At 39.5% G+C, this 18,248-nt stretch overlaps 3 protein-coding genes across 8 annotated transcripts in view; 1 reads left to right on the plus strand and 2 right to left on the minus strand.

Annotated features, from left to right (window-relative positions):
* The window catches only part of LOC141905032 (hemicentin-1-like), a 91,646-nt gene extending 83,246 nt beyond the window's left edge, over window positions 1–8,400 (plus strand). For 2 of the 5 annotated variants that reach the window (XM_074793745.1, XM_074793748.1), the window contains 14 exons: window positions 1,997–2,079; window positions 2,233–2,455; window positions 2,932–2,961; window positions 3,092–3,382; window positions 3,530–3,556; window positions 3,672–4,031; window positions 4,306–4,641; window positions 4,726–4,844; window positions 5,354–5,573; window positions 5,798–5,818; window positions 5,938–6,225; window positions 6,630–6,938; window positions 7,061–7,348; window positions 7,938–8,400. In XM_074793745.1, coding sequence (XP_074649846.1) covers window positions 1,997–2,079; window positions 2,233–2,455; window positions 2,932–2,961; window positions 3,092–3,382; window positions 3,530–3,556; window positions 3,672–4,031; window positions 4,306–4,641; window positions 4,726–4,844; window positions 5,354–5,573; window positions 5,798–5,818; window positions 5,938–6,225; window positions 6,630–6,938; window positions 7,061–7,348; window positions 7,938–8,062 — 2,720 coding nt within the window. In that variant the 3' untranslated portion in view covers window positions 8,063–8,400. The remainder of the gene's footprint in view (window positions 1–1,996; window positions 2,080–2,232; window positions 2,456–2,931; window positions 2,962–3,091; window positions 3,383–3,529; window positions 3,557–3,671; window positions 4,032–4,305; window positions 4,642–4,725; window positions 4,845–5,353; window positions 5,574–5,797; window positions 5,819–5,937; window positions 6,226–6,629; window positions 6,939–7,060; window positions 7,349–7,937) is intronic. The other 3 variants (XM_074793747.1, XM_074793746.1, XM_074793749.1) reach the window with 3 other exon arrangements.
* Window positions 8,401–10,628: 2,228 nt separating this feature from the next.
* Window positions 10,629–14,789, minus strand: LOC141905846 (small ribosomal subunit protein uS11m-like). Its single transcript, XM_074794906.1, has 8 exons — window positions 14,730–14,789; window positions 14,291–14,411; window positions 13,442–13,598; window positions 12,959–13,089; window positions 12,836–12,861; window positions 12,102–12,176; window positions 11,744–11,809; window positions 10,629–11,178 (listed from the first exon to the last, which is right to left on the minus strand). Exons 2-8 carry the CDS (start codon window positions 14,394–14,396, stop codon window positions 11,071–11,073), a joined length of 669 nt encoding a protein of 222 aa, XP_074651007.1. The 5' UTR covers window positions 14,397–14,411; window positions 14,730–14,789; the 3' UTR covers window positions 10,629–11,070.
* Window positions 14,790–15,525: 736 nt separating this feature from the next.
* LOC141905733 (zinc finger MYND domain-containing protein 15-like) lies at window positions 15,526–18,197 on the minus strand. 2 transcript variants are annotated; one of them, XM_074794728.1, is made up of 3 exons: window positions 18,124–18,197; window positions 17,331–17,373; window positions 15,526–17,256 (listed from the first exon to the last, which is right to left on the minus strand). In XM_074794728.1, the coding sequence occupies exon 3, from the start codon at window positions 17,201–17,203 to the stop codon at window positions 15,575–15,577; it is 1,629 nt and encodes a 542-aa protein (XP_074650829.1). In that variant the 5' UTR covers window positions 17,204–17,256; window positions 17,331–17,373; window positions 18,124–18,197; the 3' UTR covers window positions 15,526–15,574. The 2 variants fall into 2 exon arrangements, with proteins under 2 accessions (XP_074650829.1, XP_074650830.1); XM_074794729.1 differs by lacking the exon at window positions 17,331–17,373 and having other exon boundaries at window positions 18,124–18,182.
* Between the last annotated feature and the right edge of the window lie 51 nt (window positions 18,198–18,248).

The following is an 18,248-nucleotide window of genomic DNA, read 5'->3' on the forward strand; positions in this document are numbered from 1 at the left end:
CTCGGTATGTAATCGTTGTACCGATATATTACCTTATTACCCGTCGTCTTTATCACACACTTCAATACTCTACTAATCTTCTCACTATATAGAAGTCGGACATTTTTACCTCGAAAACGAGCGAACGAAAGTCAAGGGATTTTTTTCGGACGTGCGTTCGATGGGTGACTTTTTTGAGAAAGGTTACAGAAATTCTGGGGATTCCGACGGATCGACATTGTTTTGTCTCCGGTTGCTTTGCCAAATTTTCCAGCTAATCGTTCGGAAATTGTCTAATCATCTCCTGGGATATATAATTGATCGTCTAATTGCCGTTAGTCATAAATTCTATCGAGTCATATATGTAGGACGTATCACTTTTTCCACGTTAGTACCTTTTGTAATATTTTTGTGATACTATCATATATAATGATGTGAATAGATACGTAATTCTACTATTATACTTGCCTATTACATTTCGAGTATATCTGTTGATTGATTTGAATTATCAGGGGCGGATCCAAGGGGAGGGTGCACCCCCTAATCCCTAAAAATGTCAAATGCCCATAAATTTTATTGCAAAAATGAAATAAATTAAACTGATACACAAACAAGTTTGGATTCATAAGCTTTTCTGTGTATTGCCAAAAATGAGTTCATTTTTGCAAAAAATGAGATCATTTTTGCCCTTTTAATTATATAATACCCTATTTTGGGGGAACACCCCTCTCTGAATTAGACCCTGCATCCGCCCCTGATTATTTCTAATTTAGATTAATTATAGTCGTATAGATCGGTAAACAATGACAACTTGGTATGTGACGTCACTGTGAAAACTAAGCGTGTATGAAAATTACGTTGCTATAAGTCTTGTCAAAATCTGTTGATTATTCAAAGGCTTCGAGTTTTCGAATTTCAGATTTTGCCTCCCTTACAATATGGTTCATGGACGCTGGTACAACCGCTTAAAAATGATTTTTGTCTCATTTCGCACGCTATTTTCGTTTCGCGAATTCGTAGATTTACCCAGGATCTATACTAGATCAAAGAGTTAAATTTTCATGACATCACCTCGCAAGTTGTCGATATATGTATAGCGAATAAGTGCCAAATATTTTTTCAATTCGTACTATACAATATTGTTGCCCCGCTTCTGAACGACGACAAACTACATTCATTATAATGGTATCCCCACATGACTGTAATCATTCTGTAGGAGCTAAAAATTGTAACATAAATATATTATATATAATGTATCATGTGAAATGTGAGAGCTTGAAAAAAAACGGTTTTTTGTTGATAATGTATTAATGAATATTTTTCTTAAATGGCTACAGTTGTAAATTTGTCAGTTCAATGAAAGCATACGATTACAAATAATAAAAGCAAAGTGATTTATCCAAATGTTATCGTAATCTGGTCTAATGCTATTACCGTTCCTTCGAGAATGCGTGTTCCTGTTTTTTCTGGATAGCCTCTTATGTTGACATCGCAAGGATTAGCTGATGTTCCATACATACTCTATAGACTTGTAAAACAAAAACATCTGGATTGAAGTGAAATTTCGATACACATCGTGAAACATTGGACGCCTGGTGTTTAATTGAGGAACTGAATTCGTCTGTAGGCACCTACGTATAGACGGGTTGGCGGTCTCTACATTCAGTCCTATTCTGACTGCGAATGCAGGTGGCGCAGAATTGGACAGGTGACCAGTCTAACCTACGTAAGAACAGCTAAAATGGAGCTTGATTCAGGGAGATCCAAGAAAACTGTATGCTATTTATCTTAATTGTCATCATTGATATTCATTCTATCGGAGGGGCATGGCATATTGTAATTGCTTGATGAGGTGGCGGTCTTATCAACTATATGCATTGCATGATGGTAATGAAGGTGGATGATCTTTGCTACGACTTGGTTAAGAAATACTATCAAAATCATAGAAAACCGACAATTAGATATAACCTATGATTTCTGGAAATTTCGTTATTTTGAATTACGTTTGTTTTTGTAGACCCATCGTCGACAAATGTAACGGTTAGGACCGGGGGGTCCACTGTACTCAAATGCCGAGTACACGATTCATGCCATAAAACGGTAGGAATGAAGTAAAAAAATCATGACATATGATAAAGTGACCTGTAACCATATCGTATATAATGTCCCACGAGTATATACGTAATAAATCTTCCTGAAACTTAGACGGGGAAAGGAATCTAATTTGCATAATGTTTTGATATGCGGTTGCAGGTAATTTGGCGCAAGGCGTCGAGTGTTCTGCCGTTGGCGGTCGGTTCGTTGAAGTTCGTCGGCGATAACCGGATCAAGGTCACTACCAGACGAAAACCCGGAAATGTAACCGAGTACAATCTGAAGATCCGCAACGCGGAACTGTCCGACGACGACATCTACGATTGTCAAATACGTTCAAAATCGACGCTGCTAATTAAAGTATTCAACCTAACAGTATTCGGTACGAGAAATGGATTTCAAATTGAAATGTTGAAAAGTTATAAATTTACAACACTAATCACCACTGATAAAAGATATATGATATACATGAAGTATTAATACAAGTAGGAACACGGCTATCTGAAATATCAATGCCAGGGGCGCATCCATGAATCTCGAATAGGGCATCCAAAACCTCCTTGCCCTAGTTATAGTATTTACAACACGAAGTGCGAGTGCGGGTAGGGAGAAGCATAGGGACCTCCTCCAAGAATATTTGATGAAATTTACCTTTTTCTGACCATCGAGGGTAATTGAAAAACAAAAATTACCATGCAACTAATGTTATCTTGGCAAAAAAGGGCGCATGAACCACCCTTAAAACCCCTACTAAATGCTGCTTTATATTAGTAGCCGTATCGACGGATTTAAACATACGATAACATAGTCCTTCTAAAGAAACTTACATAAATGCTTGTTAGATTATCATTTTTGCAGCCGCAACAAACAACAACATAAATGCGACAGGTACGTACGAACTATCTATCTTCAGGTTTAGTTAAATCCTGAAATCATTCGCGCATTTGATCAAGAATTGTATGCAGATTAGGAATAATCAGGAATCATCGATTCTGATACATGTTCTCTTTTTGTACAGTCAGGGTGACTGGCACTCGGATTGTGGAAGCGGGCAGACGTCTTTATTTGTTGTGCAATGCGACCGGCACCCAAAACAATTCGCCCGCAGATATTTCCTGGTTTAAAGACGGAAAGATACTTCATTCCGATGCCGTAGACGGGATACTTATCACCAAGTATTATCTGACGTCTACTACAATCATTAGCGTGCTTATCATCGGGCAGAGTAGACTGAACCATACAGGAAAGTACGCCTGCCAAATGACACCGGGAAATACGTACGGCAGCGCTAACGTTAAGATCATAGCCCGTGAGTCTTCTCAATAAGGATTCTACAGCAAACTGACCAAATTGACCAATTAGTAGTAGACCTAGTATTTCATATTCCGTACTGTCCTAATAACAATTTTACCTTCGGTAGCAATTTTGATATGCCCTGTTTGGTTCTAATTTGCAGCTGAAAATGAAATTGATGGTGCGAAAGGTAATCAATTGCATGATTCTAAAATCCTGCGTTCTCTCGAGGTTAAAAACCATTCGACGGAAGCTCCATCGGTAGTTTTTCACATGTGCCTGATGAATGTACGAATTTGTTGTAGTTAAAGTTGCGGGTAATCGTATTGTGGCCGAGAATGACAAACTCAGCTTGTTCTGCAATGCGACGGGAAGCCGCGAGAACCCGCCCGATAATGTTTCGTGGTTAAAAGACGGAAAGGAACTTCATACAAACTCCGACGACGGCGTACTTATCACTAAATATTACTTATCGCGCACTTCTTTGTTTAGTGTACTAATCATAGAGTATAGTCAGTTGAAAGATGGAGGCCAGTACACCTGTCAAATGACACCCGGTAGCGTATTCGACACTGTAAGCGTTGACATTTACACCGGCGAACTAGACGTAGAAAACCGCAGACGACATCGTGTCAGCCGCCGTGACATTTTCCAGAGATCGTCTGGTAAGATATATCGTCTATTCATTTGCATGCTTATCAGATACTTAAGAATATCAGATTATGTTTATGCCCACAAATATACATATATTGGAGGAAGTTTAACGTCTTTGAATGCGCTATTGCGCTGGGAAAATGATTTCATCTTTAGTATTTCTCACATCGTTCAGTTAATTTTATGGAGATAAATAAATGAATGTTATGAAGAATTCTTCGTATTACAGTGATAGGTATAATATTTCTTATAAATCCGTACAGTTTTCATTTTGATATTCGACAGTGACGATTAAAGGAAAATCGGAAGTGGAAAGTGGAGGACGATTATACTTGTTATGTAACGCTACGGGAAGTGAACAAAATCCACCTAGAGATATTTCCTGGTTTCGATACTCCAGCGAGCTCCATTCAAACTCAGCTGACGGGATACTAATCACAAAACGGCTATACCGTAAAACGTTGTTAGGCATTCTTGTCATTGCCCGCAGTCGAATGAATGATACAGGCCTGTACACCTGCCAAATGACGCCTGATAAGCTACGCGCCTCCGTCTACGTCGAAGTTTCCTCTAGGAATTATCTCAATCGTGTGCGTCGTGACCTTTCTCCGAGAAAGTCTCGTAAGATTTCGACATTTGTTTAACGATGAGCCTGGCTTCGTCTACCAGTATTGCAATCGTATAGATAATGATATTTCGTTGCAGGCACACGTAGTCGAGCACTGACCACAAGGTTTAATCCATCGCCGTCTTATAACGTCACGATTACGACCGGGGAGACGGCACTGCTTGTATGTTCTGTACACAATCTAGGCCCCAAAACGGTAGGAAAACGTCATTGTATATCCCGATAACTTATCGTCCAAAACGGCATCAACCCTGACTTCAGTTTTAGGAGCCAGTCGCTCAAAAGAGTTTAACCAGTGGATAGTTAGAATTATGTAGATTCATCTACCTAGGTTTCTTCGTATAATTGAACCGTTTAAACTTATTTTCATTGAATAAATTGTAGCCGAGTTATAGCTTTCATCGAATTTCATCGGAATCCAAGAATGATGTCATCAGAGGAACCCAGTTGGTGAACAAGTCTAGAGTCGGAGATAATTTCGGCAGTGAAAATAACTTTAACTGGTTCAATTACAGTGGATAGTTAACATAGTTTTAAAACAAACTGCATTTCTACAAAGGTGATCGGCCGGTTATCTGCCGCAACGATGCCGCTAGTCCCCCACTACAATATCTTTTATGAATCTTCGATCCTTTGGCATCTACGTAAATCGTGTCATATCTATCGCGTGATGAAGGTATATCATCGTCTGGTTGTCGTTTGAAGGTAACGTGGCGAAGGGCATCTGATGCGTTTCCGTTGACGGTTGGTTCGTTCAAGTTCGTCACCGACGACCGCATCAGCGTGACCAACAGACGAATATCCGGGAACGTAGACGAGTATAATCTGATAATACGAGACGCCCGATTATCCGACCAAGACAAGTACGAGTGTCAAATCAGCTCGAAGCCGAAGTTGTCGCAAGTGTTTATCTTGACAGTAATGGGTACGAAATCTAAATCGTTATCTGGAACTGTCGATAGTCATAACTATAAAGCGTTTGGAAAAAAACTCGGATTTGTTGCAATATCCATATCCTTCGAAGACAACAATACTATACCTACATCTAGGTTACAATGATTATCAAAATTAAGTTATTAGTAAACGTAAAAAGGTAAATCAGAACCTCGGGTAAAATTTTGCGTTGATTCGTTTCTAATTCTTTTGTAGAAATCAAAAGAGACCCAACTGGTAAGTACCTAGAAATCAGAGCCTAGATTCGAAAGACAAGTTATGAAATATTTAAATGTGTCGAAATCGATATCTTTCGATTAAGAAGTGAATTCCATCGTCTTTTTAATGCGATACAGTCACGGTCACAGGAAGTTTATACGTTCAAAACGGTAAACAATTGTACCTCCTGTGCAACGCCACGAGCGGCGACCAAAAGCTACCCGACGACATAACCTGGTATAAAGACGGTCGTGAACTTCATTCCAACGTCGCCGATAGGTTACTTATCACGAAGCATTTCCGGCTCGGGTCGATGATAAGCGTGCTCGTGATAGGACACAGTCTACTGAACCACACCGGGCAATACAGCTGCCAAATGACACCCGGGTACATTCACGACACGGTCGACGTGGAAGTCTACATACGTACGTTCGTTTAATCTTAAATGATAAGTACAAAATTTCCTGTTCGTCAAAACTCCAATGATTTAGAACCTACAACAGATTCCAGGGCGGATCCATGGACAGACTTTGATAGGAGCACACGGTTATGAAAATGCCATATTATACTGAAAAAGGCTGAAGACAACGGCCTGGAAAATGTAGGAATTTCTGTGCATTTTCTACGCACTTGAGGGATATATAATATATTATGCTAAATCTTGCGCTGCGGACTGCTGTGTTATCATTTGCGGGTGGAAAAATTGCCCTGAAAAATATTGCAATTGTGTTTTCAAAAGGGTCGCGCATGTTCCTTATGCTCCCCTCTGGATCCGCCCCGCCTGAGTTATGATCTTGATCATTTATCTGGCTGTAATCTATATTTATAGCCTCGGTAGTTTTGACCGGAACTGAACTCGTGCAAATCGGGCATCAGCTATATCTCGTCTGCAACGCCACGGGTATTTTCGGGGAAAATGGCGCCGCAATGGAGTGGTACAAAGACGGAGCCCTGCTAAGACCGAATCCCAAGAAGAACGGTTTCGCCGTATCCAACATACTGGGTCCGAATGGCCATACGTTGGTCAGTATTTTGGCCAAACGAAACAGTCACCGCTCTGATTCAGGGGTGTACTCGTGCAAGGAGCCTCACTACAAAAGCCATGAGTTGACCGTGGAAGTTTTCCCGAAATTTTCTAGTACGTAATATCTAATCAACTTATACTCAATGTATATACTCTATTTGCAAATTTATCATCATGAATTATGATAATGCATCAATGAATGCGAGAGTATTCCTGCTGTTCTTTTTTTTCTATAGTTTCGTTACAAGGAACGAATTTCGTCGAAGTGGGAAACGTTTTGTATCTGATGTGCAACGTTTCGGGTTTGTTAAGCGCCCCGAATGACATCACGTGGTACTCGGAAAGGGGAGAAGTCATCGTCGAAAAGGGTCAAACTCGGATCAGCATCACTAAAGTGGTGAGGCACTTTACTTTGATCAGCGTTTTGAAGATAGAAGAAACTCGTCTGTCGGATGGAGGCACTTACACGTGTGAGGTTAACGAGTTTGAATCGTCTAGTTTGAGAGTCCATATGCTTGAACGAGGTGAACTCAAAAAATAATCTCTTTTAGTTCAGAAATGGACATCGTTCTTAGGCTAAAACTGATACCTTGTTTCAACTGATCGTCTGGTCATGCTGTAATCTGAAAAATTTGTGATCAGCTCATTTCTATAACTGCCGCGGGTCTCTTGATCATAATCTTTTCTAAAAAGTAATGTACAGGGACCGTATTCACGAAGCACCTGTAGTTACGTGTCACGTAAATTTACGGGTTACAGGCGAACTTACGGGTTGTCTACGTGGTATTCACGAAACTACCCGTAAGTTTGCACGTAAATTCACCCGTAAGTTCACCCGTAAATCTCGCACGGGCACTTATATCAAAGCGCATATTATTCTTCGAACCATCATTGGCGAAGGCCCGTCCAGACGGGTGCTTCGTGAATAAGGACTTTTCTCTACGTGTGAACTTACGGACAGACTTACGTGACACGTAGGCTTACGGATGCTTCGTGAATACGGCACTAGGGTAGATAGGCGATCAATTCTTATTATCAATTCTTTTTACCTTACTTGATTTCGGTGTTATATGCTACGCGGTAAATTGAAAAGTAAATTTGGTTTTTTTTCAGTTAAGAAATACAGGAAGAGTTCCCAATCATCGTCTGCGGCCGGTTCAATATCTTCAGTAGGTTCGGCAGTCGCCGCGTTGATATATACGCATTTCTTCTATCGAGTTAAAACTGTTATGGAATGATAATCAAAAACTAATTACTAAATTCAGATCCCCACCGGTACGAAAGCGTGAGTCATCTGCTGTACAAATGATTTGTAATAGATATTCAATGAAATACATAGGATGTTTATCGAAATCGTTCATTCACTTTAAAGATATTTTCAGCGTGAGGAAAGTGGCTCATTTCTGCTACCTCAGGTGTGCATAAGGAACGATTTCTTCATCGGCCAGGGCGTTTGGTGTCTGCTCCGTCACCTTCGCAATGGCAAATAAAGCCATGCCACTTTCCTCGCTCATCAAAGTATTTTGGAGCCATTTCCTTCAGAGCATATTTTCATTGGGGATCCAAAAAAAGACAATTCAGCCTAAAATACAACAAAGTAAATGTTCCAGACAGACACTGAGATCACAAGTCAATATTCTCGTACAAATTTCGAAATTGATGATTTATATTTTATTTCAAGAAATTGTGTTATTTTACAGGCGTCAACTTGTATTACTGCAGAGGTCCACTGAAAGAATTAAAAATAAACCATACATTACACTTTAAAGGATTTAAAACATTCGACATCGAATATTCATAAACAAAAATCTCGTGTTGCAAGTCTTAGTTATAGTAGAAAGATTCTTGCAAGTGCAATTAATTTTACCTGAACAATTTATAGCAGTCATTAATGCAGCCAAGATATTTGTCTTCAGCTGTGCTATGGCAGAATCGTTTACAGTACGCCTGGCACTGCGAGTCACAATCGTAATACGCCATTGCGAAACTCAGCAAAAAAGCTGCAACTGCAAATATATTTTTGACAAAAAGAATGAAGGACACGAAATCTAGTAAAGAAAGAATGGGTTTTAGATACCATAATCATAGTCAATTTGTTTGTATCTTAGTCTTATTCCTGAGATTTTCCTAATACACGGTCCCTACAGATCAGTCATTCCTGATATAAGGAGTTTCCAATCCAAAGGAGAACATTTACCGAAGTGTCCGCATCACTCACTTTCATATCCCAATTTACTGTAAATTCCTCCGGAATCGGTACTGTTTAACTCGGTAAAACATTATAATTCGGTGGTTTTGTAAGCAAATTTTCATCCTACACACTACCTAAATTACTCGGTTCCTAATTCGGTAACCGCGTAATTTGATTTTTTTTTAAATCCTGGTCCCAACTGTCTCAAAATCCTGGTCCCAATTGTAAGGCGTAGTCTACTGTACAACTAAAACAAACTAAAAAAAAATTCAAATTGCCTATTTCGAAGAATTGAAGGATTTGTGTGCATTTTGCTCGAATTAAATGAGTTTTAAACACCCTAAAGCACTTTCCGTTTAGAAGGGGTTTTTACCGAATCAAGGGGTCGTAGGGGCCCTTTGATATGAATGCACAATGTTGAAAATGGTTTGAATATATTTGTTTAAGAACGACAAAAAGCCTAGGATACCTTTAGCCTACTTACACACGAATAAAATCAAGGATTTCATATTTCGTCCTCGTCAGTTTATCACTTTGTCGTACAGCAAATTGTGCAGACCGTCCGTCCACAAAGTTGTTTTTTTTTCGTTATCGTGGACGTTATCAGTAACATCCGCAATCAATCAACTTATCGCTAACAAATTAAGTGACACATTACGAATTTGTTTAGCTACAAAAATAGCGTTTTGTTACGTTATGTCGCAGGCAATTGAATTCCATCTCATGATTTGCAATTCTTTCAGTCCACAATGCGTACTTTCCTGATTATCTTTTTGTTGATACGTAGAGGACACAGGACGTTCTGAAATAAACTTGCACTCCATTTCAATAGTACTATGGGACACCTGTTCCATCTTTTCAGCGGCATAATAGAGCAACAATAACAATGTTTTTGGGTGAATGTTGCTTGATTTATTGTACAATGCGATAACGCAATTGCATAGAATATCATACACATTATTTACATTCACATACTTTTTACGCAGGCCCGGCAGAGTCCAAGTGCTGCCCCTTTACACATCGTTAACGGTAAATATGTGAACTAATCTGTTACTTGCATGCCGCAGTGAGAATACTGCGCAATTCAGTTAGTTCACGCGTTTGCCGTTAATGATATATCTAGGGGCAGCACTTGACAGTTAGGATCTGACAGTCGAGCGGTGGGCCACGCTCCACCGAACATTCCGATATTCTTCATACACAACGGAAACCACAAAAAAAAGCGTACCGAAATTTGTTTGACTAGCTTTTTCTCAAAAGAAAACGTGAATCTATGATATTTTCTGTCAATTGACATCAATCTATCGTTTTAATTAATGAATACAGGCAAAGACGGCCACCCTAGGCGGTTTTGTAGAATGTATGCAAGAAATTAAGTTTGATAAGGTTAATCACGCATTCTAAAACGATTTAGAATCCATGGGTTAATCCAATGTTGCATTTAAACTCTACAAGCAGCTCTAAGTCTACAGCTTGCACCTATCAGGGACTTGCCATGAAACTTAGTGAAACGTGATGTATTGTACCAATAAAAATATCCACGAATACCAGAAATAAAAGAGATAAAAATATCTATTCAATAATAAAAATGTTTATTGATTCATATTGTACAGTCATTTTCTTTTTTTTAAGTTCAGGAGTGTGCAACGTATGGCAGGTTTCTATTGGTCTCTACCGTCCGGAATTCTCTTCTGGCGCGTTCGTTTTGACCAGAATACGCGGTACCTATCCCGCAATAGCATAATTTGTAAACCCGTATAAAAGGCTGGAAGAGAGTTTGTAATTTCCATCCATGATTCCTACTTGATTGCGTTCAATTGAAACCTGCCTAAGTCCATCCTCACTTGCCAGCGTTTGATTGCCTCTTGATCAAACCCTGGCAGGTGTAGGATAGCCCAAGTCACCGAGTCTCAGAAGTTTACCAATGTCGACATTTTCCTAGGCATGTAATCCGATTCACACGGCGTTAAATAATCCATAATTCAATTCCATTGTTTATCGCCGGTAGTGTTTTCCCGAGGCTAACTATTATCGAAACGCGTAAACGCGAGAGCCTCATAACCGTTTCGCTTTCCTCGGTCTATCGCCTCCGATCGGTACGTAGGTGTTATCGGTTATCGATACGACTATCACTCCGGACATGGTTAATCCTTTAATCGCCGACTGCAAAAAGAACGAAAACAAATTCTCTGGAATTATCGACAAAATACAATGATAGACAAGAAAAGGGTCCCTACAGATCAGTCAATTGTGGACATGAGGAGTTTCAAGGAGTTTTAAACGAGAAAATCTGAAATTTCGAGGACACCACCGACCAGCACACTGTCATATCCTAATGACTGTAGACTCCTCCTGAAACGGTACTGTTTATCTCAGTAAACAATCTATTTGGTAGTTTCAAAACCTAATTTCTATCCTTAACACTACCTCAACTCGGTTTCTAGGCCAGTAACCACCTAATCCTGGTCCTGACTGTACCACTGAAACTAGGATTAATTTCCAAGTTCTATTTGTAAATCAATATTTCTAAAGCATTTTAAAAATTTACGACATGCAAAATGATACTTCCATCCATATTATTTTCTAAGGAGAAGTTTGTTTAAAAAAATCTGTCTCGCGCAACATTTCTAAAATTTGCACAAAACTTAAGTTCGGTGAAATCCTTATAAGGAACATGCCGAGAACATTTTGTGATATCTCATTACCATAACACTACTCAGATACTTACCAAACGCCCAGGACCGAGTCCCTTGACGATAACTCGTACGTACTTCGAACCTTTATTTATGGCTTTCTGAAACATGAATAGAAACCATTGAATTCAATAAATTCTTTTTTTCAATAAGGTTCTGACGATTTGACATAAACTTCATTAACCGGACAGTACAGTAGACTCATCTTTACTCGGAACCAGTCTAGCCAAAATGACCAGCCACATCTTTAAATTTAACAAACACTTTCTTGGAGTACCCGGCCAGCTAAGTGAAATAAGTGAAATAAGCTAAGTGAAATATAACGGTCCGACCAGAACCGAGTAGAGCGGAGTGTACTTTACTAGATCTTTATCCATCCACTGATAAACTTACTTCTCCCATCGACATTCCAACAGCTTGCGCAGCAATATTTGTGCCTTTCTTCGCGTTTCTAAATCCCTCAAAGCCCTATAGATATATGTAGATCGAATTACAGACATATCAAGCTACTGTTACTATAAATATCACGAAACAATTTTCTTTTTCATTATTGAAGTAAAAATTACCTACTAGCAAACTCATTACAACAAACTTCCGGGCACCATAAAATTACTTTGTTATAACTGATAGTTCAGTTTACAGTATGAAATTAATCAAATTGTCTTGGGACAAAATACTCTATTTGTAATGAGTGACGAGTCATTGCATTCCAACGTCGTTATAATGAGGTTCCACTGTTTGAGGAAATACCGAAGTTGGAAGAAACATTTTATAATTCTATAGTCACTAAAAGTAAGTTAACACGTTTGCTGCCACCATGATAATACGGTGCTGCCCCCAATTACCACTACGACTTTAATTGTAGGCTGGCACTGGAGCTATTACATCGCCAGCGTTTGTTCAAAATTCACCAGTGAGCAGTGAGAATGAAGCTGAGTTTATTTAAATTGCCAGCTCATCAGGAACTGTGTAAATTCCTGTGCGCCAAAGTGCAAATATCTAACTGTAAGTGGGAGAAATCAGCTATGAACATATTCGTAGTGGCACTGGTGACAAAACCGAAAGTACGAGTATACTGCTAGCTGGCAGCAAACATGTTTAAACAAATTCCACTAATTCTTACTTACAGCACTTGCATGCGTCATGACAGTGCCTGTAACATAAAAAGAAACAAAACTACAGCTTAAACAGAACAGAGTCAGTCGGAAAAGCGGGATTTCGTTTCACAATAATCAGTTTCTACGACTTACCATTGTGGTCGGTAAGGTCTATGTGAGTATTATTATGAGTAGCTTTGATATGCATTATCGGCAATTCCGAATAGAGTTTGTCATCTATGACCATGCTGTGCGTTTCAGCAGTCGGTATCGGTATTCCCGTTCTAAAACACAAATTGCACACGATATTCATTAATCTATATCAAGTACTAGACTACAGACTAACTCAGACGAATTAGGACCGGCAAAATTGGTCCGAGTTTAAGCGAAGTCCTGAGTAAATAAGGATAGGAAAATTATGTTAGCAAGCCACAAAAATTATTCAATTTTTGTCTGAGGTCATCAAAAGTCCCCATGTTCGAGTAAGGCGAGTTAGAACTTCTACCAAATTATTGGAACCCTAGAATTATTATCATTTAAATGAATGCGTATTCTACAATGGCAGCTAGACATTTCATATGTTAAGAAAATTTAGATTTTCAAAAATTGTTTAGATTATGCGAATTGACGACATACTGAAACATTCCTTCCAGCTCTACATCGACGTCTTCCGACGGTGCGTCGAGGACGGTGACATCGCGATTTCTCGCCTTCGAAAGCTCTTTTTTACTTTTCACGTCTTTGTCCAAAATGAAATTAGCCGCAGATAAGTGCAACGAACGCATTCTTCCGGCTGAAAAACAAAACGAGATTTCGTTGATATCAGATTCAGTCAAAATAATCAAATTCAAGCAGGGGGCAAGAGATTCCAAGGTTAAAATTAATCAGCAGTGTAGCAAGTGCCAAGCACCAAATTTTTTTTCCATGAAAAATAAAAGGTTCTAGATGCATTTTTCTACATTTAACAGTGAAATTTAACATTCAGTGATGAAGGACTGATTTTTTTCAGAACATTGGGAAAAGCAGTGTTAAAAGAAATTCAGGGGGATTCCAGATACCCTGAAATCCCCCTGGACCCGCCCTGTTAAGGGTTCAGTTTCACAGAGTAGATTAAAACTATGAATAGAGAATTGAAAAGAAGCATCCCAAAATTAACTGAGGGGAAATTAAGAGAAAGCATCCTAAAATGAAATGAGGGAAAGCATCCTAAAACAATCTTATAATTCATACAGTATGTCAAAACGAGGGCAAAAACAGGACTGGAGTTGGACTGGACTGGGAAAATGGTATCCCACGAATACACTAAACGCAAAAATATTCACAACGATAAAATTTGCCACGATTGGTGCGATTTTTGCTTTACCACCAATGATTTGGTCAGTCACCTAGCCATGCCCATAACAAGAAATAGGTGTCCCTCCAAAATAAGCAGAGCTAGAATCATCTAAGGTGACAATAACACAGCAAAATTCTCAACATACATACCTGCATCATTAGATAGTCTATATATATTACTAGTAGAACGTAGAACTGGAACCGAGTTGTAAATTCTGTTGGACGGCAAAGCAGCAACCACCACTCGTCTCAACATTTTTCTGTACTATGCCTAGAACAAGATTAATAGGATATCTGAAGGTAGCTGACTGGTTGTAGCAATACTTCAGATCATATGGATAAAAGAAAATAAACTTCATGACAATAAAACTTAGGAAAAACCGAAAATGGTAAAGCACATTTTCCAGTTTCCCGGAAATTCAATTGCCCCAAATTAAACACGGCTTCTTAAATACGGACTTGACGCAGTTTTGACTGAACACATTTGCATCCTACACAGTTTCAATTAAATTTGTACATTTTCCCATTAATTTAACGAAGGTTTGAGTCGGCTAGGTATAAGTGGAATGGAAATAGAGGCATTTTATACCGTGTTTTTTTAAGATTTCTGGTAGTCGGCTCAATATTATTGTAGAGCCATTACTTCCGGGGTAATGGGAAACGATGTGACAGAGAAATAATGAAGTATTTTTCCTAGGTGAATACTCACTGTGCGATATCTTTTCCTATAAGTCTTTTGAAACCGTCTATTTTGTCGATTTGATGTAATGATTAACAGTGTGTCAATTGGTGACCATCCGGTTGTAGGCCCTATTATATATACCAAATTCCACAGGACATTTTGAAATTGACAATGATGGCATATAGTCGAAACATTGAATGAAACATTTCAGACTTTATTTCTCATAACCGGGATGATTGTCATCATATGGATAGTGTTTCATCAATGGTTGTGTACCCATCGTATTACATCTCCTCCAGTCAGGCTATGCCTTTCACCCAGTTCTGGAAGTGGTTGTATCGCAGTGATTTCCATCGCTCTACCATCCTAGTGTAACCAACCAGGTAACAGTGTGCTTGTGTGATAGCGGGGGTTTACTTAGCACACACAGAAAGCTACTTTTTTTTTTATTTTTACAATTTTGCTTGTTGAAAAATCGTAAATTTCATTGTTGTGAAATAAATTTGAACATAAGATACAAATGCCAGTTTTCTAATCACTTGGAATATGGATCCGCCTCCAAGAATTCTGCCAAAATCATCAAATTAAAGAAAATTCTGTTGTACATCAGACACTATTAGGTTCTTGGTGAACCTATGCCTTAGTTTCAAAACCAGCTTCATAAATGGATAAAGACCAAAATTGTTTGTTTATATTTGCCGAGTTTATTGATAAAAAATTGCCATGTGTGTACTCTCACTTATTACACAAAATCACGTTCCGCTAATCCTTTTTTCTAGTTCGACATCAAAATCCGACGACGACTGATTGCCTTCTTCTTTCTCTAAACGCAAATTCGATTTAAGAACTTTCGAAAGTTCCATCAAAGCCCACGCGTTACGATCGATGGTTTCGTTGTACTGCAAATGATAAATATACGCGTTTGAGTACACGGGCATCTTATTCTCCTCGCTGAATATTCGAACGGGACTGCGAAACGGATTGATCACCGGTTCCGACGTCGTTCCCAGCTTCAAACCTTCCATCGGCGCGCGAGAACTAGCGCAGCTATATTTACAATAGTCCGTGAAGTAAGCCGGAATTTTCTTCGCGGCCATTTCGACCAGGGCTTTACCCCACGACCGGTAAGCGGCCAAACCGGCGTTGAACCCGACGACCAAATCGGGCGAAGCGCTGTCTACTTTTCGTAAAAACTTTTCGTAACGACCGCTATACACGACCGCGTGAACGTTGCCGTTGCTAAATTGTTTTCCGTGCGCTTTTTTGTCGATGTTCGGCCCGATAAACGCGAGCATAAATCGCGTTCTGGGAAGCAGCATCCCGAGTTGCGTAAATACAGGTAAAATATCAACTTCTTTTTCCGCGCCGACAACGTGCACGACAGCCTTTCCGAAAACCGATTCGCAATCTTGAAACCGATGAAGAGAAGTCATTATATAATAAAGAGTCAATGGAAAACTGAGCAAAATCGAAATCGGCGAATTTAAACGCAACCCGATGAATTTGTAATACGAAGCCCAGTTCTCTAACGGAGCGTCGGACGTGTCGCCGATCGGACTTTCCAACGCGACGCTCTCCGACGGCAAAACCCATTCTAAATAGTCATCATCCAACGCTCCGTACGGGACATCGCGCGCTCGCCCGGCGGATAATACGTGCGGACATTCGCGACAGATTCTCACCTCTCGACGCCAATATCCCTGATGCAGTACGCCTTCCGAGCGAAGAAATTCGTGATAATCGAACGACGTGAAATCGTCGTCGGTCGTAACGCCGGCATACGTGAACGGGAAATCGGCTAATTTGCACGATTCGGCCGCATACGACGCCATTTTGTCGCACCAATGCGAATGACTATGTTCGCCGTCGTTCCGCATATCGGCGACGAGACACTCGTCGCTGCAGTAAAACGCGACTCGACACTGCGGACACACGAGGAACAGTCGCTCCTCGCCCCTCATTCGACACGAACTACACGTCCTCATCGCCGCGAATATTCTTTCGACGTTATGAGTCCCGGAGGACGCGTTTTCTACGCATTCGAATCCGTATCGCGAAAACCGGCCGACTAAAACTTCAGAGCTCGGTTCGAACGTTATAGAACGCGGTCGTCTCGGTTTTCCATGTTTAGGCTGCATTACGCAATTCAAAATACCGCGCAACACAAATAACTCATCAGGGGGCGCCACCTCCTGGTCTACGGAGTACGAGCCCACGAAGCAGCCGCTGGTCAAATTCCTGATCGTCATTTCTACTGAAGCGCGTGAATCTTCCCGCGACAATTTGATCACCCATATAGTGTCTTCAACCGGCATCTTTAATATAGACTCGGCCTCTTCTTCTTCGCCAACATCGGTTTGCGCCATTGATTCAGACTCCATTCCTTTAATGAAGTGTAGCTAATGGCACCAACCTATTCACTGAATCTGCACCCCTGAAATCAGAAATACAAAATATATCAATCATATCATTGCTTGACAAAAGGAGCACTGTGGTTAAATAATTTACCTCGCAACGGAATCAAATCCCCACCAAAGCTTTTTCACCAACCCTGAAGTGAAAGGACTAGGATTCTGAAATTTTCTTATTTTCTTGTTTAAAAAAAACAGGGTTTTTGATTCCGTGAAAACAGTTACAATAATGTTTATATCGATTGATACCTAATATTTGTTGTTTAAGGGGTTCTGAATGTGCACTTTCATCAATAATGGCATTTCAAAATTTCAATTACAATTGCAAATTTTGGCATTTTTTGTAATATATTTCATAAATCATATCTTTTTTCCATCTATTTATTATAATTATTTTTAGAGGATGTGCACTATGCCATCAATATATCGAGGCTAGACTGGTTACCAGTTATAATTCAGTTAACAATATCATTAATCAATATTAGTATGAATACCAGTCGTTGCTACCGGTTGTTTGGGGAACAACGGCTAGGTACTAATAATAATATTACTAAAAAAAAGACTATAATCAATTCATGTCTTATTTTTCAACTTTCATGTTGTTAGATTTCTTGTTGTTAACAAAAACCTGGTATGACTAAATATAGGACAGTGGTCCAAGAAAAAGATATTTTGTAGTGGTTGACTGGTTTATCGATGAAAACAAATTTCTGTGCAATGACTTTAAGTATGAGGATTGAGGAAAAGTTTCGTTTGGTAATTAGCGCGACGTCGAACGGAACGATATCGTCGTAGTAGTCCCACGACAACAAACTTTTTCATTAATCGGCCTAGCAGCAAAAAGCAGACACAATACGGGTGATTTTTGAAACCACATTCAATTGGATTACCCAAAACTAGCCTGCGGCAGGTTATTTCTTTAATTTCGATCTCGCATGTAAAATAAAATATTACTCAACGACCTTGGGATTTTCGATCGATGTTGGTTGTAGCGACGTCGAAATTAATTATTATA

The sequence above is a fragment of the Tubulanus polymorphus genome, chromosome 5 (genome assembly GCF_964204645.1).
Source record: "Tubulanus polymorphus chromosome 5, tnTubPoly1.2, whole genome shotgun sequence".
Taxonomy (NCBI): Eukaryota; Metazoa; Nemertea; class Palaeonemertea; order Tubulaniformes; family Tubulanidae; genus Tubulanus; species Tubulanus polymorphus.

Coding starts and splice junctions, on each gene's coding strand:
- LOC141905846 (XM_074794906.1), bottom strand. CDS start 14,396: ATGTTGAGACGAGTGGTGGTTGCTGCTTTGCCGTCCAACAGAATTTAC. Junction 12,177..12,835: donor TCATGACGCATGCAAGTGCT/GTAAGTAAGAAT, acceptor ATATATCTATAG/GGCTTTGAGGGATTTAGAAA. Junction 11,179..11,743: donor GACTCGGTCCTGGGCGTTTG/GTAAGTATCTGA, acceptor TTCTTTTTGCAG/TCGGCGATTAAAGGATTAAC.
- LOC141905733 (XM_074794728.1), bottom strand. CDS start 17,203: ATGGAGTCTGAATCAATGGCGCAAACCGATGTTGGCGAAGAAGAAGAG.